Source organism: Ursus maritimus, unplaced genomic scaffold (assembly GCF_017311325.1).
Source record: "Ursus maritimus isolate PB19 unplaced genomic scaffold, ASM1731132v1 scaffold_23, whole genome shotgun sequence".
NCBI classification, from domain to species: Eukaryota; Metazoa; Chordata; class Mammalia; order Carnivora; family Ursidae; genus Ursus; species Ursus maritimus.
Genome location: NW_024424786.1, coordinates 31,774,413 through 31,798,812, shown reverse-complemented (window position 1 = coordinate 31,798,812; position 24,400 = coordinate 31,774,413). Strand labels below are relative to the sequence as shown.

At 37.5% G+C, this 24,400-nt stretch overlaps 3 protein-coding genes across 8 annotated transcripts in view; all 3 read right to left on the bottom strand.

Moving 5' to 3' along the window:
- Nucleotides 1–24,400, bottom strand: part of LOC103672267 (olfactory receptor 4A47-like) — a 50,322-nt gene that overhangs the window by 22,600 nt on the left and 3,322 nt on the right. The window lies entirely within an intron of this gene.
- Nucleotides 695–24,400, bottom strand: part of LOC103672271 (olfactory receptor 4A47-like) — a 27,012-nt gene continuing 3,306 nt past the window's right edge. Inside the window, exon 2 of the mRNA XM_008700935.2 lies at nt 695–1,884. Coding sequence (XP_008699157.1) covers nt 924–1,841 — 918 coding nt within the window. The 5' untranslated portion in view covers nt 1,842–1,884 and the 3' untranslated portion in view covers nt 695–923. The remainder of the gene's footprint in view (nt 1,885–24,400) is intronic.
- LOC103672269 (olfactory receptor 4A47-like) overlaps nt 14,783–24,400 on the bottom strand; it is a 12,947-nt gene continuing 3,329 nt past the window's right edge. The window contains exons 2-3 of the mRNA XM_008700934.2: nt 17,205–17,455; nt 14,783–15,982 (exon numbers count right to left, since the gene is read on the bottom strand). Coding sequence (XP_008699156.1) covers nt 15,010–15,939 — 930 coding nt within the window. The 5' untranslated portion in view covers nt 15,940–15,982; nt 17,205–17,455 and the 3' untranslated portion in view covers nt 14,783–15,009. The remainder of the gene's footprint in view (nt 15,983–17,204; nt 17,456–24,400) is intronic.

Here is a 24,400-nt window from a genome sequence, read left to right as displayed (position 1 = left end):
GTTGTTAGGAATGTGCACAAACATATTTTCCAAACTGAGGGAAGTAGCGTAGTTTGGTACAAACTCATGGATGGCATTTGGGCAATAACTATGAACATCAACAATTTTAAATACACCTACCAATCGATCTAACAATTGCACTGCTAAAAACTCATACTGAGAAAATTTCAAAAAGACTTCACTTCAGAGTCATAGATCATAGAAAAAGATTCAGGAAAACATCACAAGGACCGGAAACACTAATTTACCTATATCTTTATAAAGAAGTTTTAGGCAATAGGAGGAAACTAAGAATGAGTTACATCTGTAGACTGGTACAGAAAAATCTTCAGGAGGCTGAGTAGTAAATGCAAAATTTATACACAGACACAAAGACACAAACATGAAAATAATATTTTATTACCAAAGATTATTAATTGAACAATCTCACAAACCATAACAATCTTAGTATAATGATGCATATAGAAGAACAGGGAGACTCTGGTGAGGGACAGGTAAGATATTCATTCCACACCATTTCCACTTTGTAAGGATTCAATTTTTAATATTTATTATTATCTACTATATTCTCAAATATATCTTAAAGGGTAAAATGTTACACAAAAAAATTTCATATGAAAAGAAATTAAATACAGAAGATAGTCTGTACAGCAAGAAATGTTTTTAAAATGAAAAAAATGAATATTAAAGACAAGAAACTGACCAGAAATGAAATTATGAATGAGACTAAGAGTAACAAAAATGCAGCAATTCATTATGAATTAGTGTAACTCTATATATATTTCATTGACTGTTTCTTTGCACATAATTTATTGACTCTGACCGTAAATGCATTTACAGTAAAATGCACTTTAACATTGGAGGAGATTGGCACTAACGTTAAATTGCTTTTGTCATGATGGACGATGCACTCATTTACTACTTCATGTGACACTTCTTCCCCAGAGCTGCTTCATGGCATTTGACACCTCAGAATTTCTCAGAGTGTAGATCAGTGGGTTCAGCATTGGGGTTATGACTGTAAAAAACACACTCAATGATTTGTCAATGGGGAAGGTCTTAGCAGGTCTTGCATACATGAAAATACATGGAACAAAGAAGAAGACCACCACAGTGATGTGGGAACCACAGGTCTGGAGGGCTTTCCGCCTCCCTTCCGGACTAAGGTTCTTTAGAGAGTGCAAGATGACACCATAAGAGGTGAGCAACAGCACAAACACAATAGTGCAGATCACTCCTCCATTGGCCACAACTAACAGGCCAATGACATATGTATCAGTACAGACCAATTGCAATAACGGGTACATGTCACAGGAAAAATGATCAATGATATTGGGGCCACAGAATGGGAGCCCATAAATAGTGCTAACTTGAATTACTGAATGCAGAAAACCTCCGACCCAGGATACTACCAGCAGCACAACACACACCCACTGCCTCATGATCATCAAATAATGCAAGGGTTTACAGATGGCCACATAGCGGTCATAGGCCATTACCAGCAGAAGAAAGACCTCTGATCCACCAAAAAAGTGCTCTGTAAATAGCTGAGTCATACAAGATTGGAAGGATATGGTATTTTCCCCCAACAACAAGTGTGAAATCAATCTGGGGCAAATGCAAGAGGAATAAGTGACATCCATAAAAGATAAGTTAGCAAGAAACAAGTACATAGGTGAGCCCAGGGTCTTACTGACAGCTATAGTCACCACAATGAGCAGGTTTCCCACCACAGTCAAAATATAGAAGAGCAAGAACATAACAAAAAGGACCTTCTGTTCCTTTGGATCCTGGGTGAGGCCCAAGAGGACAAAGTAAGTTACATTGTTTCTTGGGTCCATTTAGTCTCGATAGGAGTGAGTTCTCATATTAATACCAGGTGATCTACAAAACAGGGGAGAAAACCTTTAAATGCATTATAAGATTAATCTTTTATTGATTAATTCAATTAAAAGATTGTGGACAGGGGCGCCTGGGTGGCTCAGTAGTTAAGGGTCTGCCTTTGGCTCAGGATGTAATCCCAGGGTCCTGGGATCAAACCCGCATCAGGCTCCCTGATCCGTTGGGAGCCTGCTTCTTCCTCTCTCACTGCCCCCTGCTTGTGTTCCCTCTCTCGCTGGCTGTCTCTCTGTCAAGTAAATAAATAAAATCTTAAAAAAAAAAAAAAAAAAAAAAGAAGGCCAGAGTATCTCTTTTTGTCACAGATGTGATTTCCAAGTTGAACAAGTCATGGTTTCCTACATTCAGTGATAGCATACAAAATAATCATCAATGAAACAAGTGCCAATATAAAAATAGTCACACAGTGCAAAGGTTAGGGGTAGGAATGTATCAACCAAACAGCAATCAAAGAAGGCTTCCCAGAGGAAACAATGCTTCCTGAGTTTTAAAGGAGAAGTGGAAGGACAAGAGGACACGGGAATTCCATGCAAAGGTGCACAGGTTACAAAGTCACAAAAGTGAAATACTTGAGATCCATTTAGGGTAATTGACATGTTCAAAGTGGATCAAACTAGGAAGGGAAGGTCACTGCCCTGGATTGTCTATTCCCTCACTGAGACCTCTTTCTTAGGGTCTTTGGTAGAATATGCCCCCTTTTCCCAACCAATACATGTGGAACCATTCCAATGTTGGGTCTCTCCCTTAATTTTTAAACTTCGTATATGCAGCATCTCCAACTCTGAACATCTCCAACTGGATATTAATTCAGAACTTACAAAACTAAATTTTTAATTTTCAGCCACAAATATAGGTGTTTCCCACCTCACTAAAAGGTACCACCTTCCAAGTCATTACTCAGACAAGAAATATCACCCTGCCTTTCATGCCTTTCTTGCTGTGTCACATATTGATACCTTTAACAAATCTTATTAACCCCCTTTAAAATATATCACACACTTGGTCATTTCCCTTCCCTCCCCACTTCTGGACCATGGCATTAGTCACCTGCAATGTCCCTTGCCTTTCACTCTTGCCTCCACCAATTCGCTTTCCTAACGCAGCCCAAATGATCCTTTTTAAATCTGATTCTGATCTGATCATTGCACCACTCACAACATCTACAGTGGATTCCAATCACGCACTCACAATTTAATGAATCACATTTCGTATTTACAGTAACAGAAACTGTAATCCCCATTCCACAGTTGAACAAACTGAGACTCTGAACATCTAGTTAATTTTCCCAAGGTCACCCTAACTGATAAAACTACTATTTGAAGTAGTGTTTACATTATCCCAAAGTGATCTAATTTTTACATGATAAGAATAGTCACAGAATAGCAAAGCCTGGTTTCCACTATTTACTATTAATTTTACCTTGTGTAGTCATATCCGCAATCTGAAGGAATACTTTTTACTCATTTACAGGGACCTGGAATTCTTCTGTCATCCAGTTTGACCAGAGAGGACAAAAATCTGCATTGTTACTTGAGGATATATTTTATTTCATTCGAATGCCTATCCATTTTCTCCATGGAGTCTTCTGGTTATTTAGATTTTGCTTTTATTTGCACTGTAGACTACTCCATAGGAATTCCACAGACGGCACAGCAAAACAAAGTTTATCACATTAGGATAATATATCAAAAAAGATGAGGAAATCCTATCCTTTCACAAGGAGACAGCCACCAGTGTTTTCCCAGGCAGATTTCTCAAGTAACTACTTTGCTACTAATTTCTAAACAGAAAACACCATTCAGTTCATTAGTCCTTCTTATTCTATGGTATTGGTTTGACAAAAATAGTTGACTTGAAATTTTAAGAGAGACTCATCTTTTCTCTCAGGTAATGATTTAAACCTATGAAGAACCTCCTGAAAATTTTATCAGTCCTTAAGAGGATAGCATCTTCTTCCCTACAGGGTCAAAGATAAGGAGACATTTCATCCCTTCTAATAGCATTTATCATGGAGTCCTAGAGTTGGAAAGTGTCCAAAACTGATTCTTGCTTAATTGTATTCCCTGGGAATTTCACAAAAATTTGAAAGTACATCTAAATGTAAAGATAATACTAAACTAAATCACATAGTTAAGGGCTAAAAGATATAAAACGGGGAAAAAAATACTTTTCAAGCCATTATCAGACCTCTGCCAGTCGAGAATAAAATTTCAGCCCATTTTGTTCTGGTAGAGATTATATTATCATTTATTGCTCCACTTCTCAAAGTAAGTTTTTCCTCCTCAATTTACTCTGCCTAGAAGTGTGGTTACGTATTTTAAATATTCACAAATTTAAATGTAATGTCTATGCAAGTTCTTGTTTTGTTTTTGTTTTTTAGCATTTTTTTTTATATGGAGAACCTATATAATGCCAGGAAATGTGTTACAAGTGATGATACAGCAATTAATGACAGGTGAAAAATCACATACAAGGTCCTTCCTGCAGGAACCTTCTCACAACAGAGTCAGACAGTGCATAAGGGGATGATTTGATAAACTAATTATAATCTCCATTATGGCTAATAATAGAGCAAACAGGGTCCTCGGGCAGAATTCTGCTATGGAGAAGGACATAAGGCAAGGCCTTTCTTCAGAGGTGATACTTAAGCTGATCCACAGGATAGACAGCAGCTACCAACAGAAGCACTGTTACAGGTAGTAAAATTAAGCAACCATTCTAAGTAATTTGTTCTCACTTCGCTGATGGCATGACCTATATGTAGAAAAGGCTAAAAATTTCATAGGGATTTTTATTTCAGTGCTATTGTGAAATGCAGTGGGGAGCATGGGTACTCTGATCTTTTTCTTGATTATCCTGGGCAAGCTTTCAACCTTTCCCTGCTGAGTGTGATGTGAGTTGTGGATCTGTCACATATGGCCTTTATTATGTTGACGTACATCCCTTCTCTACCCATTTGTTGAGAGGTTTGTGTTTGTTTTTTTTAATCATGAAAACATATGGAATTTCTGTGCTTCCATTTAATAATCCACAGAGGATTAAGTAAAAATTTTGTTTACTAGAGCATCAAAAAGACCAAAATACTTAAGAATAAGCTCAAACAAGGAGACGGAAGTCTTCTACACTGAAAAACTACACAGAGTTGCTGAAAGATATTCTGTAAGACACACATAAAAGGGAGGAAAGACATTCATGAACTTACATGGGTCATGTTGCTGTCAGTGCTACCTAAAGTGAGCTACAGATTCAATGGAATTCCTATCAAAATTAAAAAAAAATGTTTTGCAGAATAGAAAAATCCATCCTAAAATTCAGGTGGAAACCCAAGGCACTCCAAGCAGCCAAAATAATCCTGGGGAAACAAACAAACAGTGGGAGGACCTCCTGGTTCTAACACTAACTACAAAGCTATGGTAATCAAAACAGTGTAATATTGGCATAAAGACAGACACAACAATGGAATAAAATACAGATCCTAGAAATAAACCCTTGCCTTTGTGTTCAGTTGATTTGCAGTAGGTGACAAGAGCATTCATTGGGAAGGGACAGATGATTCAAAAAACAGTACTGTGAAACTGGATGTCCACATGAGAAAGAATGAAACTGAACCCTTAACAACATACACCATACACAAAAATTGACTCAAAGTGATTCAGAGACCTAACCCACCACCTGCAACTATGAACCTCTTAGAAGAAAACTTCATGACTTTGGATTTGGTAATGATTTCGTGGGAAAGACACCAAAACCACAGGAAAGAAAAGAAAAAATACATAAATTACACTGTATCAAATTTAAGAACCTTTGTACATCAAAGGACACTATCAACAGAGAGAAAAGGCGTCCCACAAATGAGAGAAAGTATCTGCAATTGATTTATTTGATAATGTGTTAGTATCCAGAACACATAAAGAACTTACACATCTTAAAAACGCAAACACAAAATAAACACCATCCTGATTAAAAATGGACAACGGACTTCAAGAGACATTTCTCCAAAGAAGACATGTGATGCCCTATAAGCACGTGAAAAGATGCGTGTGTCACTAATCATTAGGGAAATGCATGTCAAAACCATAATGCAATACCATGTCACATCCAACAGGAGAGCTACGACCACAGTGTAAGAACTGTAACACATGCGAGACAGTGGAGAAATCGGAGCAGCTGTGCATTGCTGGCGGGAATGTACATTCATGTAGCTGCTATGGAAAATGTTATGGTACTTCCTAAACCATTAAGCAAAAAATTACTATATGACGCACAATTCCGCGTTGGGGTATATACACAAAATAATGGACATCACAGTCTCAAACAGGTATTTCCATACCCATTTTCATGGCAGTGTTATTCACGATAGCCAGAAAGTAGAAGCAGCCAAAGTGTGTATGACGGATAAATGTACAAACGCAATGAGGTACATGCACACAATGGATTATTATTCACCCTTAAAAAGGAAGGAAACCCTGACAGGTGCTAAAACGTACATATCCTACAATTCACTATGCCTATGAAATAAGACAGTCACAAAAAGACAAATATCGCATGATTCCATACACATAGAGGTACTTAAAGCAGCCAAATTCATAGGCAATAAGAAAACAGAATGCTGGCTGCCTAAGGCCCAGAGAGAGGGAATGCGGAATTAATGTGTAATGAGCGTGGAATTTCAGTTCGGGATGATGAAAAAGCTCTGGAGATGGATGGTGCTGGTGCTTGCATTACAAACATCAATTAACTTAATTAACCATCATGAGGATGTGAATAGGCTCAATGCCACTGAACTATACACTTACAAATGGATAAAAATGCAATTTTTGTTATTTGTATTTTACTGCAATAAAAAAACTACATTTAAAAAATAAGTTGCCTTTATTAATAGGTGCAGATGTCAACATAAACTACAGCACAGTGGCTAGAGTATACGCACATATTATTGGCATAACATTCACGTGTTTAGAAAGTAGGTATGGCACCCAACAACTAAGCTAATAAATTCAGATCTCAAGAGCTGTGTCCTGACAATCTGCATTTTACAAGATCTCTAATTCTCACTCTACATTGAACTTTGACCATCAATTGGGTAATACATAAATCTAAGTAGGATATTTTTACAATGATAAATAATTTCCTCCCTGAAACTTTCCTCACAGTGCCTATATGGCAAAATAAACATACCTTGGACAAATGGTGTTTGTGGGCTTCTGTACCATAGGAATTCTCTTCTTTTCTCTTTTTCATTTAATAGACAAATTTATATTATAAAGTGGTGGCTAACTCTCTAAGTTACCTTTTCTACCCCATAACTTCCCCATGGCATTTTTCATCTTCAAATTTCTGAGTGTGTACGTTTAAGTTTAACAAGGGAGTTACCATGATACAACACAGCCACAGCTTGATCAGTGAAGAAGGTGGTGATTGGGTGCAAATATACAAATATTCAGGATGCAATCCTAAGACCACCACAGTGATGTGAGAGACACAGGTGGACACAGCTTTGTGTCTCCCCTCCAAGCTACAGGTCCTCAGTGAGCACATGAAGACCAGCTAGGAGACCATCAAGAGGAAAATGTTCATGGGCAGATGAACCCACGGTTGACAGCAACAAAGAGACCAAGGGTATGAATGCCCATGCAGATGAGTTTCAGGCAAAGGTTTACGTCATGCACAAATGCATATGTGTATTTCCAAATCAAGTGTAAAATGATTTTTTACACACAGGCAGCCACACTGTGGAGCCACACACAGGCAGCCACACTGTGAAGAGGACCTGAATGGTTGCAAGGACAAAGCCTCTAGCACATGTCACCTGAAAGAGGAAGCCATATCCCTGTCACTCGTGATGATTTTATAGTACAGGGCTCTGCAGATGGCCACACAGATGCTCAGCAAAGACATAAATCAGGCACTTCCTGAAAGAGATGTTTTTTTCTTACAGCAAAAGTGCCAAGCAGCATTTCAGGGGCCATGGAATAAGGACAGCAGATATCTAGAAGGGATGTGCGGCACCGGCAGAAAATGGAAGCACTACCCAAGGGCGTGAAAGATGACCTGTTGAATGAAAAGAGCCACTCATGGATAACAGTCCTTAGTAGTCAAAAGCTCTAAATTCTTCCTAAATTCATCTTACTAAATTGAATCTTCTTAAAAATAATAACTGGCTTTTCTTTTATAACTAAACCATGCTAACTTATTTTAACTTCATTGGAAACTTATTTTAATGTTAAACTTATTTATCTTATTTAAATGTAAACTTACGATTTCATTTTACACTTGATTTGGAAATACACATATGCAAGACTATGCATAATTCTGCAAGAGAATAGTAATGTGGGACTGTTAGTCTTATCACATATCAAAATGTGTTATATATAAAAGCAATTATATTGCATATCAACTGGGACATGAATAAAGAGATCAATGGAACAGAACTGAGTCCTGAATCAGATTCAAACACATATTGGAGGTTAGAATATAATAGTCAGGATTTTAAGTCAATGGCACTAAGAAAATTACACACTATTAAAAAAAAAACCTGAATTTTAGAAAATCAATTAAAATTCTATCCCTCTTTAATTCCTATATCAAATAAAATCCAGATGAAGCAAAAGTTTTAATGTACAATATACAATATCAAAAATGTTTTAAAAATTAAGTTGAAGAATATTTTGGTATGAACAGTCTTTTTGAAAGCAAAAAAAATTACATGTTAAATGAAAGGAAAACATTTTACCTGCCAAAAGCATTCTACATACTATACAAAAATTAAAAACATACCACCAGGCAGAAAGATAACATGTACACACACAATAATAAAAGGGATATTTTCTTTAGAATGTAACCAATCATAAAAATAAGTATGGAAAAGATCAATGATTGAATGAAATATATGAAAGCATCAATGGATGATTCACAGAAAAAAGAAATACAAATCACATTAAAAGTGAAAAGATAAACTCAATTATATGAAAAAGGTTACAGTTTAATCAGATGGCCTTATGCCATAAATATTTATCAGGTACGGATAGTTGAGAATGAGACACAAATACTCTCATAGACTGTGAGCAGCAGTTTAGCTATGACTACAGTCTCAAGGATGGCAGTTTGACAATAATGATGAATACTGACATTTTAACTATCTTATCATTGATTCAAATACATATTCAACAATTCCACTCCTAGGAACTCATACTTGCAAATCTTCACAAACATATAATTAATGCAAAATTTCTTGTTGAAGAAAAAAGGTTAAGAATAACATGAATGGTAAAGGATACGTTTATTTTAGTAAATGTTTATAAGTGAGCAATATGGACTACAAGAAAAACTACGAGATCTAAATGGACTGGTATGGAACATCTTCAAAATGTTGCAAGAGATTTCACTTATATGTGGAATATAAAAAAAAACAATCAAACAAACAAAAACCAAAACTGGGCTCATACATACAGAGAACAAACTGGTGGTTGCCAGAGTGGAGGGGGATGGAGGGACAGGCAAAATAGGTGAAGGGGATGAAAGGCACAAAGTTTCAGTGATAAAATAATATGTCACAAAAGTAAAAAGGACAGGGGCACCTGGGTGGCTCAGTCAGTTAAGCATCTGTATTTGGCTCAGGTTATGATCCCGGGATCCTGGAATCAAGCCCCACATCGGGCTCCCTGCTCAGCGAGGAGCCTGCTTCTCCCTGTACCTCTGACCCTTCCCTCTGCTCATTCCCTCTCTCTCTCTCTCTTACTCTCACTCTCATTTTCTCACTCTTGCTCTCAAATAAATAAATAATTTTTTTTAAAAAGAATGAAAAGTACAGCATAGGAAACAGTCAAAAATGATGTAGCAACTGCATCTGGTAACACACCAAACTACACTTACCACGAGAAGCATCTCTTAATGTACATGATTGTTGACTCATTATGTTGTTTGCCTGAAACTACTGTAATGCTGTATGACAATTATACTTCAATTTAAAAATTAAAAATAAACAAAACTATCCTAACTTTAAAGTTTATTTTTAAAAAATGAAGTTGCATAATAAAAGCAAACATTTACATACACAGAGAAAAATTCACATACGTGTATTTAAATTCAAGTGCATTTGTAAAGTTGTTACCTCATGAGTCTTAGATTAAGTGGCTAACTAAGGGAAGAGGACTAGAGACCATGCTGAGAGAGAAGTAGGTAATTTATGGTAAAGGAGTTGGAGACCTTAGTTTCATCTGGTCCCAGGAATCCACTAGATACCTAAGAAATCATCCTGAACACCTGTGAACTCAACCAGAGATCTACGAACAGAACAGTTGCAACCCTACAAATGGAAGAGTGACCACTTTCTGCAAAGTAGGAGGTGTAGAGAAGTGAATACAAGGTAATGTATGAAAAGATAGACCTCAGGGGGGAGGGAGCCTCCATCAGCCAGCTACCAGCAAGAGATATAGAAGCAGAGTGCAAAATCAGAACTTTTAGAAGACTGCTCCAGTGAAGGATGTTCCTCAGGTGGCTGAGTGGGGGTGGAATCCTAGCTGGGACAATGTGGTCTCAGGATCCTCAGGGTCACAGGAAGACCAAGGGTGCCTGAGGATGGCAGAGTTCCCAGGCATTGGAGCAAGGAGGTCGGCTGCAATCAGTGAGCCAGGAATGGGCTCTCAGCTCAGGGTTGCCATAAACCGTAAACCACAGCACAATCGGGCAACTACTCTCCAAGCAGGGGCCCAACAAACAGCAGAACCAGCAAGACTCCCCTTCGTCTCAACAGGAAGAGTGGCGCAGGAGCCACCACAGGTGCTGCAGGGTTTGAGACTCAAAACGGGGTTGTGTGCCTGAGACAGAAATGCTCTGTCACAAGCTGGGTGAGCTCGGAGTGCAGCCAGAGACCTGGAAGACAGGAGTGATGGACTGCTTTTTTCTGAGGGCACACTGAGGAGTGGGGACCTGAGCTCTAGGCTCCAGGGCTAGAGATTGGGAGGCTGCCATTTTCATTCTCATCCTCTAAAGCAGCATAGAAAGGTTTCAGGGAACAAAAGCCACATAGAGGAGACGGGAGCAGATTACTTACCCTGGCCCCCTAGCAAGGGCAGTACAATTCTCCATGGGGCAAATACACTTGAGAATCAAGCAACAAGCTCCTCCCCCAGAAGGTCAGCAAGAACATTCAAACAAGACCAAGTTTACCGACCAATGAGAACTGCAAAACCCCAGCACTAGGGGAATACAGCACATAGAATTCATGCCTTTTTTCCCCATGATTCTTTACCCTTTCAACTTTAATTTTTTAATGTTTTTCTCTTTCCTTTTTCAACAAATTTCTTATTTTATCAACTTTTTTTATGTTTTTTAAATTTTCATTTTTACACTTATATTGTATCCCTTCATTGTATTTAATTTTTTTATAACTATAAGAGTTTTTTTCTTTACAATTTTGGGATGCATTTTCTTCTAACAGACTAAAACACACCCAAAATCTAGTGTATAACTGTGTTCTATTCACCCATTTGATCATATGCTTTCTTTTCTTCTTCCTTTTTTTTGTTTTTTGTTTTTGTTTGTTTTGTAAAAGCCTTATTTAATTTTCATCTTCACAGTTACAGTCTAATTTTGTTTTTGTATATGTAAGTTTTTTCTTTCTTTACAATTTTGAGATGTATTTTCTTCTAACAAACCGACCAAAATACACTCAGGATACAGGGTATTGCTCTGTTCTGTTCACTTCTCTCTGTTTATATCCCTTCCATTTTTTGTTCTTTTTTCTCTTTTGTTTTTTCTTATCTTTTAATTTTCATTTTACAGTTACATTCTATCCTTTCATTGTATTTATTTTTATTTTTGTACCTATAAAATTTTTCCCTTCTTTACAATTTTGGAATCTAGTTTGCTAACAAACAGACCAAAATACACACAGGATTCAATGTATTGCCCTATTCTGTTCACCTGTCTAATTATATTCTTTTTTTTTTTTTTTTTTGGTTTTGGGACTCTTGATTTGTTTAATGCATATGTCTCCGGGGTCATTGTTGTCGTTTTAGTATTTTGTTCTCTCATTCATCTATTCTTCTCTGGACAAAATGACAAGATGGAAAAACTCAACCTCAAGAGAACAAGAGGCAGTACTGACTGACAGGTACCTAATCAGTATGGGCATAAGAAAGAGATCAGAACTAGAGTTCAGAATAACAATTATAAAGACACTAGGAGGGATTGAAAAAAGCATAGAAGGCACTAGAGTATGCTTTTCAGGAGAAATAGAAGAACTAAAATTGAACCAGGTTGAAATCAAAAAGGCTAGAAATGAAATTCAATAAAAGTGAAGGCTCTACCTGATAGGATAAATGAGGCAGAGGAGAGAATTAGTGATATAGAAGAAAAATGATGGACAATAAAAAAGATGAGAAAAAGAAAGATAAACAACTACGGGATCACAAGGGGAGAATTCGAGAGATAAGTGACGTCATAAACTGAAATAGTATTAGCATAACTGGGATCCCAGAAGAGGAAAGAGAGAGGGGGGAAGAAGATATATTGCAGTAAATTATAGCAGAGAACTTCCCTAATCTGGGGAAGGAAACAGGCAGCCATGTCCCAGAAGCACAGAGAACCCCCCTCAAAATCAATAAAATTAGGCCAACACCCTGACATATAATAGTGAAACTTGAAAATCTCAGAGACAAAGAGAAACTCATGAAAGCAGCTCGGGACAAGAGGTCTGTAACCTACAAGAGTAGAAATATTTGGGAGGCAGCAGACCTATCCACAGAGACCTGGCAGGCAAGAAAGGACTGGCATGATATATTCAGGGTGCTAAATGAGAAAACTATGCAGCCAAGAATATTTTATCCAGCTGGGATATTATTCAAAATAGAAGGAGTGATAAAAAAGCTTCCAGGACAAACAAAAACTAAAAGAATTTGTGATCACCAAGCCAGCCCCACAAGAAATATTAAAAGGGACCCTCTAAGCAAAGAGAGAGCCCAAAAGTAACATGGACCAGAAAAGAACACAGACAATATACAGAAAAGGACATGTTATAAGGTAATAAAATGGCAGTAAATTCATATCTTTCAATAGTTACTCTGAATGTAAAAGGGTTAAATGCCCCCAGTCAAAAGACACAGGGTAGTGTATCAGATTGGATAAAAAAGCAAGACACATCAATACGCTGTCTGCACGAGACTCATTTTAGACCCAAAGACACCTCCGGATTTAAGGTGAGGGGGTAGAAAAATCATTTATCATGCTAATGGACATCAAAAGAAAGCTGGGGTGGCAATCCTTATATCAGACAGATTAGATTTTAAACCAAAGACTGTAATAAGAGACAAGGAAGGGCACTATCATAATTAAAGGGTCTATCCAACAACAAGATCTAACGATTGTGAATATTTATGCCCCTTACAAGGGAGCAGCCAATTATATAAGCTAATTAATAACAAAATTAAAGAACCATATTGATAGTAATACAATAATAATAGGGGACTTTAACAACCCCCTCACTGCAATGGACAGATCATCTAAGCAGAAGATCAACAAGGAAGCAAGAGCTTTGAATGATACACTGGACCAGATGGACTTCACAGATATATTCAGAACATTCCATCCTAAAGCAACAGAATACATACTTTTCTCGAGTGCACCTGGAACATTCTTCAGAATAGATCACTTATTGGGTCACAAATCAGTCTCAACCACTACCAAAAAAATGGGAATCCTTCCCTGCATATTTTCTGACCACCGTGCTTTGAAATTGGAACTCAATCACAAGAGGAAATTTGGAAAGAACTTACATACATGGAGACAAAGGAGCATCCTCCTATACAATGAATGGGTTAACCAGGTCGATAAAGAAGAATTTAAAAAATTCATGGAAACAGTTGAAAATGAAAACACAACTCTTCAAAATCTTTGGGATACAGCAAAGGCAGTCCTAAGAGGGAAGTATATAGCAATACAAGCCCTTCTCAAGAAACAAGAAAGGTCTCAAATATACAACCTAACCTTACACCTAAAGGAGCTGGAGAAAGAAGAGCAAAGAAAGCCTATGCCAAACAGAAGAAAAGAAATAAGAGAGATTAGAGCAGAAATCAATAAAATAGAAACCAAAACTAAAACAAAAACAGAAAAACAGTAGAACAGATCAACAAAACTAGGAGCTGGTTCTTTGAAATAATTAAAAAGACTGATAAACCCCTAGCGAGACTTATCAAGAAGAAAAGTGACATGACCCAAATAAATAAAATCATGAATGAAAGAGGAGATAACGCAACCAACACTGAAGAAATACAAACCATTATAAGAACATATTATGAGCAAATATATGCCAACAAATTAGGCAATCTGGAAGAAATGGATGATTTCCTAGAGACGTAAAAACTACCAAAAATTTATTGAACATTTTAACCCATTGTGTAAGGTTTGCTTTTTTTATTATTTATCATTATTATTACACTTCAATATTTCTCATAAAAACAAAAGTGTTAAACTTTTTATTTTATACCTAATGCAACAGATATTTAATAAACAAAATAGTCCATACATCATTAAATATTACAAATAGTATAATAAAAAGAATTACTGTATTAAGATTTTCTTTCTTTATTTATTTGAGAATATAAGAGAGAGTGTGAGGTGAGGAACAGAGGGAGAGGGACAAGCAGATTCCACACTGAGCAGGGAGACTGACCCGGGCATCATGACCCTGAGATCATGACCTGAACCAAAACCAAGAGCCAGATGCTTTAACCAACTAAGTACCCTGGTGCCCCAAAAAGAATTACCTTAAATGAGAAGAAAATAACTAAAATGATGCTAAGTATCAGAAAAAAATTAAAAATATAAACTTATTAAAACTTAGTGTAATCATATAAAAATTTACATATTCATTACCTATTGTTGATTCCCTTCTACAAAGGCATTACACCCTTGAATGAAGTATCTACAAAGTATTATGAACTTACAGTCTAGCAGGAAGGGAAACATAGTACAATCATCCAGTTCATTCTTTAATTATTATTAACTTAATTTCTTTGAAAAAGGGGAAATCAGAATCATTTTAAGAATACTTCTGCATTCTTGGAAAATGGGCCCAATGTAAAGGAATTCTCCTCGTGGTGTATAATATACCTATCTATTAAAAGATATGATATTTCTCATCCAGAGCTTCTTCATAGCATTTATCATCTCGGAATTTCTCAGGGTGTAGATCAGTGGGTTCAACATGGGGGTTATGACTGTAAAAAAGACGCTCAATGATTTGTCAATGGGGAAGGTCTTAGCAGGTCTTACATACATGAAAATACATGGAACAAAGAAGAAGACCACCACAGTGATGTGGGAACCACAGGTCTGGAGGGCTTTCCGCCTCCCTTCTGGACTAAGGTTCTTTAGAGAGTGCAAGATAAAACCATAAGAGATGAGCAAGAGCACAAACACAATAGTGCAGATCATTCCCCCATTGGCCACCACGAACAGGCCAATGACATATGTATCAGTACAGGTGAGTTCCAGTAAGGGGTACATTTCACAGATGAAATGATCAATAACATTGGGACCACAGAATGGGAGCCCATAAATAGTGCTAACCTGAATTACTGAATGCAGAAAACCTCCGACCCAGGACACTACCAGCAGCACAACACACACGCACTGCCTCATGATCACCAAATAATGCAAGGGCTTGCAAATGGCCACATAGCGGTCATAGGCCATCACCAGCAGAAGAAAGACCTCTGATCCACCAAAAAGGTGCTCTGTAAATAGCTGAGTCATACAAGATTGGAAGGATATGGTATTTTTCCCAAACAACAAGTGTGAAATCAATCTGGGGCAAATGCAAGAGGAATAAGTGACATCCATAAAAGATAAGTTAGCAAGAAACAAGTACATGGGTGAGCCCAGGGTCCTACTGACAGCTATAGTCACCACAATGAGCAGGTTTCCCACCACAGTCAAAATATAGAAGAGCAAGAACATAACAAAAAGGACCTTCTGTTCCTTTGGATCCTGGGTGAGGCCCAAGAGAACAAAGTAAGTTACATTGCTTCTTGGGTCCATCTAGTCTGGATAAGAGTGACTTCTCATATTAGAACCAGGTGATCTACAAAACAGGGAAGAAAACCTTTAAATGCATTATAAGATTAATCTTTTATTGATTCATTCAGTTAAAAGACTGTGGCCGGAGTACCTGTTTGTGTCACAGACATTCTGATTTCCAAGTGGAGCAAGTCATGGTTTCCTACACTAAGTGATAGCATACAAAATCATCATCAATGAAACAAGTGCCAATATAAAAATAGTCACATAGTGCAGAAGTCAGGGGTAGGAATGTATCAACCAAACAGCAATCAAGGAAGTCTTCCCAGAGGAAGCAATGCTTCCTGAGTTTTAAAGGAGAAGTGGAAGAACAAGAGGACACAGGAATTCCATGCAAAGGTGCACAGGTTACAAAGTCACAAAAGTGAAATACTTGCAAAACATTTAGGGTAATTGTTCATTGTTACCCATTTAGGATAACATGTTCAAAGTAAGTGGATCAAACTAGGAATGGAAGGTCACTTCCCTGGATTGCCTATTCCCTCACTGAGACCTCTTTCTTAGGGTCTTTGGTAGAATATGCCCCCTTTTCCTGACCAATAAATGTGGAACCATTCCCATGTTGGGTCTCTCCCTTAATTTTTAAACTTCGTGTATGTAGCATCTCTGACTCTGAACATCTCCAACTGGATATGAATTCAGGACTCATAAAACTAAATTTTTAATTTTCAGCAACAAATATAGGTGTTTCCCACCTCACTAAATGGTACCACCTTCCAAGTCATTACTCAGACAAGAAATATCACCCTGCCTTTCATGCCTTTCTTGCTTTGTGTCACATATTGGTACCTTTGACAAATCTTATTAATCTAATTAACCCCTATAAAAATATATCACAAACTTCGTCATTTCCCTACCCTACCCACTTTTCTGGCCCACTGCACTAGACACCTGCAATGTTCCTTCCCTTTCATTCTGGCCTCCACCAATTTGTTTTCCTAACATAGCCCAAATGATCCTTTTTAAATCTGATTCTCATCTGATCACTCCACTTTGCACAATATCTACAGTGGATTCCAATCACTTACTCACAACTTAATGAGTCACATTTCATATTTACAGTAACAGGAACTGTAATCCCCCATTCCACAGTTGAACAAACTGAGACTCTGAACATCTAATTAATTTCCCCAAGGTCACTCATTTTCAAGTGATAAAACTAGAATAGGAATCCAAGTTTGCTTTATCCCAAAGTGATCCAACTTTTACACAATAAAGATACTCACACAATTGCAAAGCCTGGTTTCCACTATTTACTGTTAGTCTTATCTTATGAAGACAAGTCCAAATCTTAAGGATACTTTTTACTCATTCACAGGGACCTGGAATTCTTCTGTCATCCAGTTTGACAAGAGAGGGGAAAACAACTGCTTAGTTGCTCAGGATGTATTTTATTTCATCCAAATGTCTATCCATTTTCTCCATGGAATCTTCTGGTTATTCAGAAGGTTGCTTTTATTACATTGTAGATCACTTCCTAGAAATTCCAGGATCCACACAGAAATGCAAAAATTTAGCACATTAGGATAATCTATCAAAAAGACAAGTAAGTCCCAAACTTACATCAAAAGAGAGCAACCAGTCATTTCTCAAGGTGGTTTTCCTCAAGTAATTTCTTTCCCACTAATTTTTAAATAAAAAAATACCATTAAACTGTTTAGTCTTCTTTATTCTGTCCTGTTGGTTTACTCAGATTAGCTGATTTGATATTTTTAAGAGACATTCTTGTGCTTTTCATTAGGTAATGCTTTAAGCCTAACAAAAACCTCCTAAAAATGTGTATGAGTTCTTAGGAGCATAGCACCTTCTTCCCAATACAAGCAAAGATGACTGGACATATTATCCTTTCTAACCACATTCCTCATTAAGTCCTAGAATTGGAAAGTGTCCAAAACTGATTCTTGCTTAATTAAATTCACCGGGAATTTCCATAAAAGCTTTAAAAAATATCTCTATAACGATACCATTAGGCCAAATCACATAATTAGGGTCAGAAAGCTGTAACATAAAAAAAAATAGCTTTAGAACCATTGTAAGACTACTGCCAGTGAAGAATAAAATTTTAGTCCAGTCATGTTGCGTTAGGGAAAATTATTTTTCCATATATGTCTTCACTTGTCATAGCAAGTTTTTCTTCCCTTTTATTTAATAGTCAATTTATGCTGCCTTGCAGTATGGTTAGATGTTCTAGATATAAATTCATATAGATACAGATATAACTATTTATTAAATTACTAATTTCTTTAATTTAGAGCTCTTATCTACGGCCAGGAAACATGCTATGAGTGAGGACACAGTAATTAAAGAAATAGTGGGAAAAATTATGCAAAAGGTCCTTCCTGCATGGACCTATATTCTCATAACAGAGTCAGACAGTAAATAAGGGGACAATTTACTAAACTAACTATAGTCTTCATCATGGCTAATAATACAACAAATAGGGTATTCAAGGAGATTTCTACTATTAAAAAAGGTGATAAGGGAAGGTATTTCTACAGAGGTGATACTTAAGCTGATCCACGGGATAGACAGCAGCTACCAACAGAAACACTGTTACAGGTAGTAAAATTAAGCAACCATTCTAAGTAATTTGTTCTCACTTCACTGATGGCATGACCTATATGTAGAAAAGGCTAAAAATTTCACAGGGATTTTTATTTCAGTGCTATTGTGAAATGGAGTGGGGAGCATGGGTACTCTGATTTTTCTTGATTATCCTGGGAAAGCTTTCAACCTTTCCCTGCTGAGTGTGATGTTAGTTGTGGATCTGTCACATATGGCCTTTATTATGTTGAAGTACATTCCTTCTGTACCCATTTGTTGAGAGGTTTGTGTTTGTTTTTTTTAATCATGAAAACATTGAATTTCTGTGCTACCAATTAATAATCCACAGAGGATTGAGAAAACAGAGCATCAAAAAGAATCAAATACTTAAGGATAAGCTCAAACAAGGAGACGGAAGTCTTCTACACTGAAAAACTACACAGAGTTGCTGAAAGATATTCTGGAAGACACAAATAAAAGGGAGGAAAGACATTCATGAACTTACATGGGTCATGTTGCTGTCAGTGCTACCTAAAGTGAGCTACAGATTCAATGGAATTCCTATCAAAATTAAAAAAAAATGTTTTGCAGAATAGAAAAATCCATCCTAAAATTCAGGTGGAAACCCAAGGCACTCCAAGCAGCCAAAATAATCCTGGGGAAACAAACAAACAGTGGGAGGACCTCCTGGTTCTAACACTAACTACAAAGCTATGGTAATCAAAACAGTGTAATATTGGCATAAAGACAGACACAACAATGGAATAAAATACAGATCCTAGAAATAAACCCCTGCCTTTGTGTTCAGTTGATCTGCAGTAGGTGACAAGAGCATTCATTGGGAAGGGACAGATGATTCAAAAAACAGTACTGTGAAACTGGATGTCCACATGAGAAAGAATGAAACTGAACCCTTAACAACATACACCATACACAAAAATTGACTCAAAGTGATTCAGAGACCTAACCCACCACCTGCAACTATGAACCTCTTAGAAGAAAACTTCATGACTTTGGATTTGGTAATGATTTCGTGGGTAAGACACCAAAACCACAGGAAAGAAAAGAAAAAATACATAAATTACACTTTATCAAATTTAAGAACCTTTGTACATCAAAGGACACTATCAACAGAGAGAAAAGGCATCCCACAAATGAGAGAAAGTATCTGCAATTGATTTATTTGATAATGTGTTAGTATCCAGAACACATAAAGAACTTACACATCTTAAAAACGCACACACAAAATAAACACCATCCTGATTAAAAATGGACAACGGACTTCAAGAGACATTTCTCCAAAGAAGACATGTGATGCCCTATAAGCACGTGAAAAGATGCGTGTGTCACTAATCATTAGGGAAATGCATGTCAAAACCATAATGCAATACCATGTCACATCCAACAGGAGAGCTACGACCACAGTGTAAGAACTGTAACACATGCGAGACAGTGGAGAAATCGGAGCAGCTGTGCATTGCTGGCGGGAATGTACATTCATGTAGCTGCTATGGAAAATGTTATGGTACTTCCTAAACCATTAAGCAAAAAATTACTATATGACGCACAATTCCGCGTTGGGGTATATACACAAAATAATGGACATCACAGTCTCAAACAGGTATTTCCATACCCATTTTCATGGCAGTGTTATTCACGATAGCCAGAAAGTAGAAGCAGCCAAAGTGTGTATGACGGATAAATGTACAAACGCAATGAGGTACATGCACACAATGGATTATTATTCACCCTTAAAAAGGAAGGAAACCCTGACAGGTGCTAAAACGTACATATCCTACAATTCACTATGCCTATGAAATAAGACAGTCACAAAAAGACAAATATTGTATGATTCCATATCGATAGAGGTACTTAAAGCAGCCAAATTCATAGGCAATAAGAAAACAGAATGCTGGCTGCCTAAGGCCCAGAGAGAGGGAATGCGGAATTAATGTGTAATGAGCGTGGAATTTCAGTTTGGGAAGATGAAAAAGCCCTGGAGATGGATGGTGCTGGTGCTTGCATTACAAACATCAATTAACTTAATTAACCATCGTGAGGATGTGAATAGGCTCAATGCCACTGAACTATACACTTACGAATGGTTAAAACCATAAGGTGGAGTAGCTGAGATGGCAGCATCATAGGAGGACCCTAGGTTCATTTCGCCCATGGAACACATCTAGATAACCTTCAAATCACTCTAAGTACCCAAAAAATCGACCTGAGGACTGACAGAACAGATTGCACAGCTAGAGGAAGAGAAGAAGCCACATAAAGGAAGGTAGGAAGTGTGGAGACATGGTTTGTGGGGAACGAGATCCCAGGTGCTGCGGAGGGTAGGGAGTGCTGGTTTCACAGAATGGTGAGAGAGAGTGGAACACACAAGGATACACACAAGGAGAACACTTCCCCAAAGCCACTGGTAGGGAAAATGAGAGGGGCTGATTTTTGTAAGTTTTCGGACCAATGGGCTCAAACACTGGAGTTTTAGCGACCTGAGAACGTTGCCCTACTCCTGGAGAAGAGGCAAGCAGGTAACCTGGCTGGACAGCACAATCTGAAGATCACCTAAGGAGCATGGGAGATTGTTTTTACTTTTTAGTGCACATCTCTGAGAGGTTACATTGCCTCTCTGGGGACAAAAGATTCAGCAGGCTCCATTTCCTTTTTCCACGCATTAGCATATGCACATGCGCAGAGACACCTGCTGGGAGTGGCTAACCTGGACAATGGCTCTTTAGCCTGCTTTTCTCCAAATCCCATGCCCCTGCACTCTGTCACAATTGTCCTTCTGAGTCAAACCTCCCAGAGTCCCAGCACAGAGAGACCCTCCTCCAGAAGACCAGAGCAGGTTTCTGCCACACCAGGTCCTAAAAGTTTAGAGTATTAAAAGTTAGCAGGTTTGGCTCTATTAGAGCCCAAGGTGCACTGTGCCGCTCCAGGCAGGCAAGCAACCCAGAGACAGTGTGAAATCACAGACTTAGAAAACACTGGGACACATGAGGGAAAATTATTTTTTCCTCTGTTTAAGTGCTCTTTCCAGGTGAAAACCACTTTTTTGGTTCGTTTTGAAGGTAAGGGGGGGAGCTTCATTGTTTTAATTTAATAATTACATTTAGTCTATGATGAAGTATTTGATTATTAGCAATGCCATTAATAAGTTTTAAGTTGTCAGAAATTAATTGTAAACATCAGTACAGTACTCTCAGTCATGGCAAAGACAGTTATCCTAAAATAAATGGCTTATATTTTGGTGCGGTGTTTGATGTTCAAAACAAGATGTTACAACAATAAACAAACGTAAACTGAAAAAAACCAAACAAACAAACAAACAAACAACAACAAAAAAAAAAAAAAAAAGAAAAGAAAACTTCCGTGAGACCAGCAAACATGAACACCCCTCTCTGGGGACAAATAGCTTGCTAGTGCCATTTCCCTCCCCTACCTCTGATCATAGACCAGCTTCAGTAAACAGCACATTGCCAACACTGGCTGCCTAAATTGCTTACACCAAGTCTCTCCCCTCTATACTCTGCCGGTAACGCTTTTCTTCGGCAAGCGTACCTAAGGACTAGTGCAGCAGGTCCCTTCCCCAGAAGACCACTACAAACTCTGCATTCACCATGTCTACTGGCCAAAGAGTTCTTCAAAGCTTCACATCTAGTGGAAATATCATCAGGTCTCCTTTAACAAGCAGACCAGAGCATACCTAGTTAAAACTTGACACACTCTGGCCAAGGACCAAACAATCCCCTCTGTAGGCAAATAGAACCTATGCATACAATTGACCTGAGCAACAGAGCAACCAAAACACAATAACAGAGCACATGCAGCACACACCAAAGACACTTCCTGAAGCACTAGACTCTGGACATTACATGACCTCTTCTACATAAAGCCATTACTCTCAGGACCAGGAAACATAACAGACTTTCCTAACACAGAGAAGAACCAGAGACCTACTCAAAATGCCAAGATAGAGGAATTCATTCCAAAAGAAAGAACAAGAAAAGGTCACGGTCAGGGATCTAATCAAACCAGCTATAAGTAATAAGTCTGATGCAGACCTTAAAGCAATAATCATAAGGATACTAACTGGGCTTGGATAAAAGCAAAGAAGACATCAGGGAGACCCTTACCACAGAGATAAAAGAGCTAATTAACCCTCAGTCTGAAATGAAAAATGCAATAACTAAGATTCACAACTGATTGGATGTAATGACCACAAGAATGGAAGAAGAAGAGAACTGAATAAGTGATATAGAAGATGGAATTATGGAAAATAATGAAACTGAATAAAAGAAAGAAAGAAAAATGTTTGGATCACGAGAGTAGACAGTGACTCCATCAAACATAACATTTGTATCATATGAGTCCCAGAAGAAGAAGAGAGAGAAAAGGTAACAGAAGGTTTATTTGAGGAGATTTTAGCTGAAAAGTTCCCTAATCTGAGGGAAGAAACAGACAACCCAAATCAGAAGACACAGAGAACTCCCATCTAAATCAACAAAAGCAGGTGAACACCAAGATACTGTAGTTAAATTTGCAAAATACAGAGACAAAAAATAATCCTAAAAGCAACAAGACAAAAGAAGTCCCTAACTTACAAGGGAAGAGCAATAGGGTTAATAGCAGATCTCTCCACAAAAAATTGGCAAGACAAAAGAGAGGGAAATAATATATTGAACATGCTGAATGGGGAACATCTGCAGCCAAGAATACTCTATCCCGGAAGGTAATCATTCAAAACAGAAGAAGAGATAAAGAGTTTCCCAGACAAACACCAAAGGAGTTAATGACCACTAAACCAGCATGTGAGAAATATTAAAGGAGACACTTGACTGGGAAAGAAAGACCAAAAGTGACAAAAAAAGTAGAGGAACAGAAGAAATTTCCAGAAACCATGACAAATCAAGTAATAAAATGGCATTATACATACCTATCAATAATTACTCTGAATGTAAATGGAGTAAATGCTCCAAAAAAAAGATATAGGGTATCAGAATGGATTAAAAAACACAAACACACACAAAAACCATCTATATGCTGTGTACAAGAGATTCATTTTAGACCCAAAGACACCTCCAGATTCAAAGCAAAGAGGCACAGAACCATTTACATGCTAACAGACATGAAAAGAAAGCTGGAATACCCATATTTATATCAGACAAACCAGATTTTAAGCCAAAACTGTAACAAGAGAAGAAGGACATTATATCATAATAAACGGGATTTCCAACAAGATGTAACAACTCTAAATATCTATGCCCTCAACTTGGGAGCAGCCAAATATATAAACAGATTAATAACAAAAATTAAAGAAACTCATTGCTAATGATACAATAATAGTAGGGGACTTTAACACCCCACTCACAGCAATGGACAGATCATCTAAGCAGAAGATCAACAAGAAAACAAGGGCTTTAAATGACACACTGGACAAGATGGACTTCACAGATATATTCAGAGCATTTCATCCTAAAGCAGCAGAATACACATTCTTTTCAAGTGCACATGAAACATTCTTCAAAATAGATCACATACTGGCCATAATGCTATGAAACTTGAAGTCAATCACAAGAAGAAATTTGGAAGGACCACAAATACATGGAGGTTAAAGAAGATCCTACCGAAGAATGAATAGGTCAACCAGGAAATTAAAGAAGAATTTAAAAAATACAGGGAAGCAAATGAAACTGAAAACAAGACAGTTCAAAACCTTTGGGATGCAGCAAAGGTGGTCCTAAGAGGGAAGTATATAGCAATACAGGACTTCCTCAAGAAGCAAGAAAAGTCTCAAATACACAACCTAACCTTACACCTAAAGGATCTAGAAAAATAACAACAAACAAAACCTAAAACCAGCAAAGGAAGA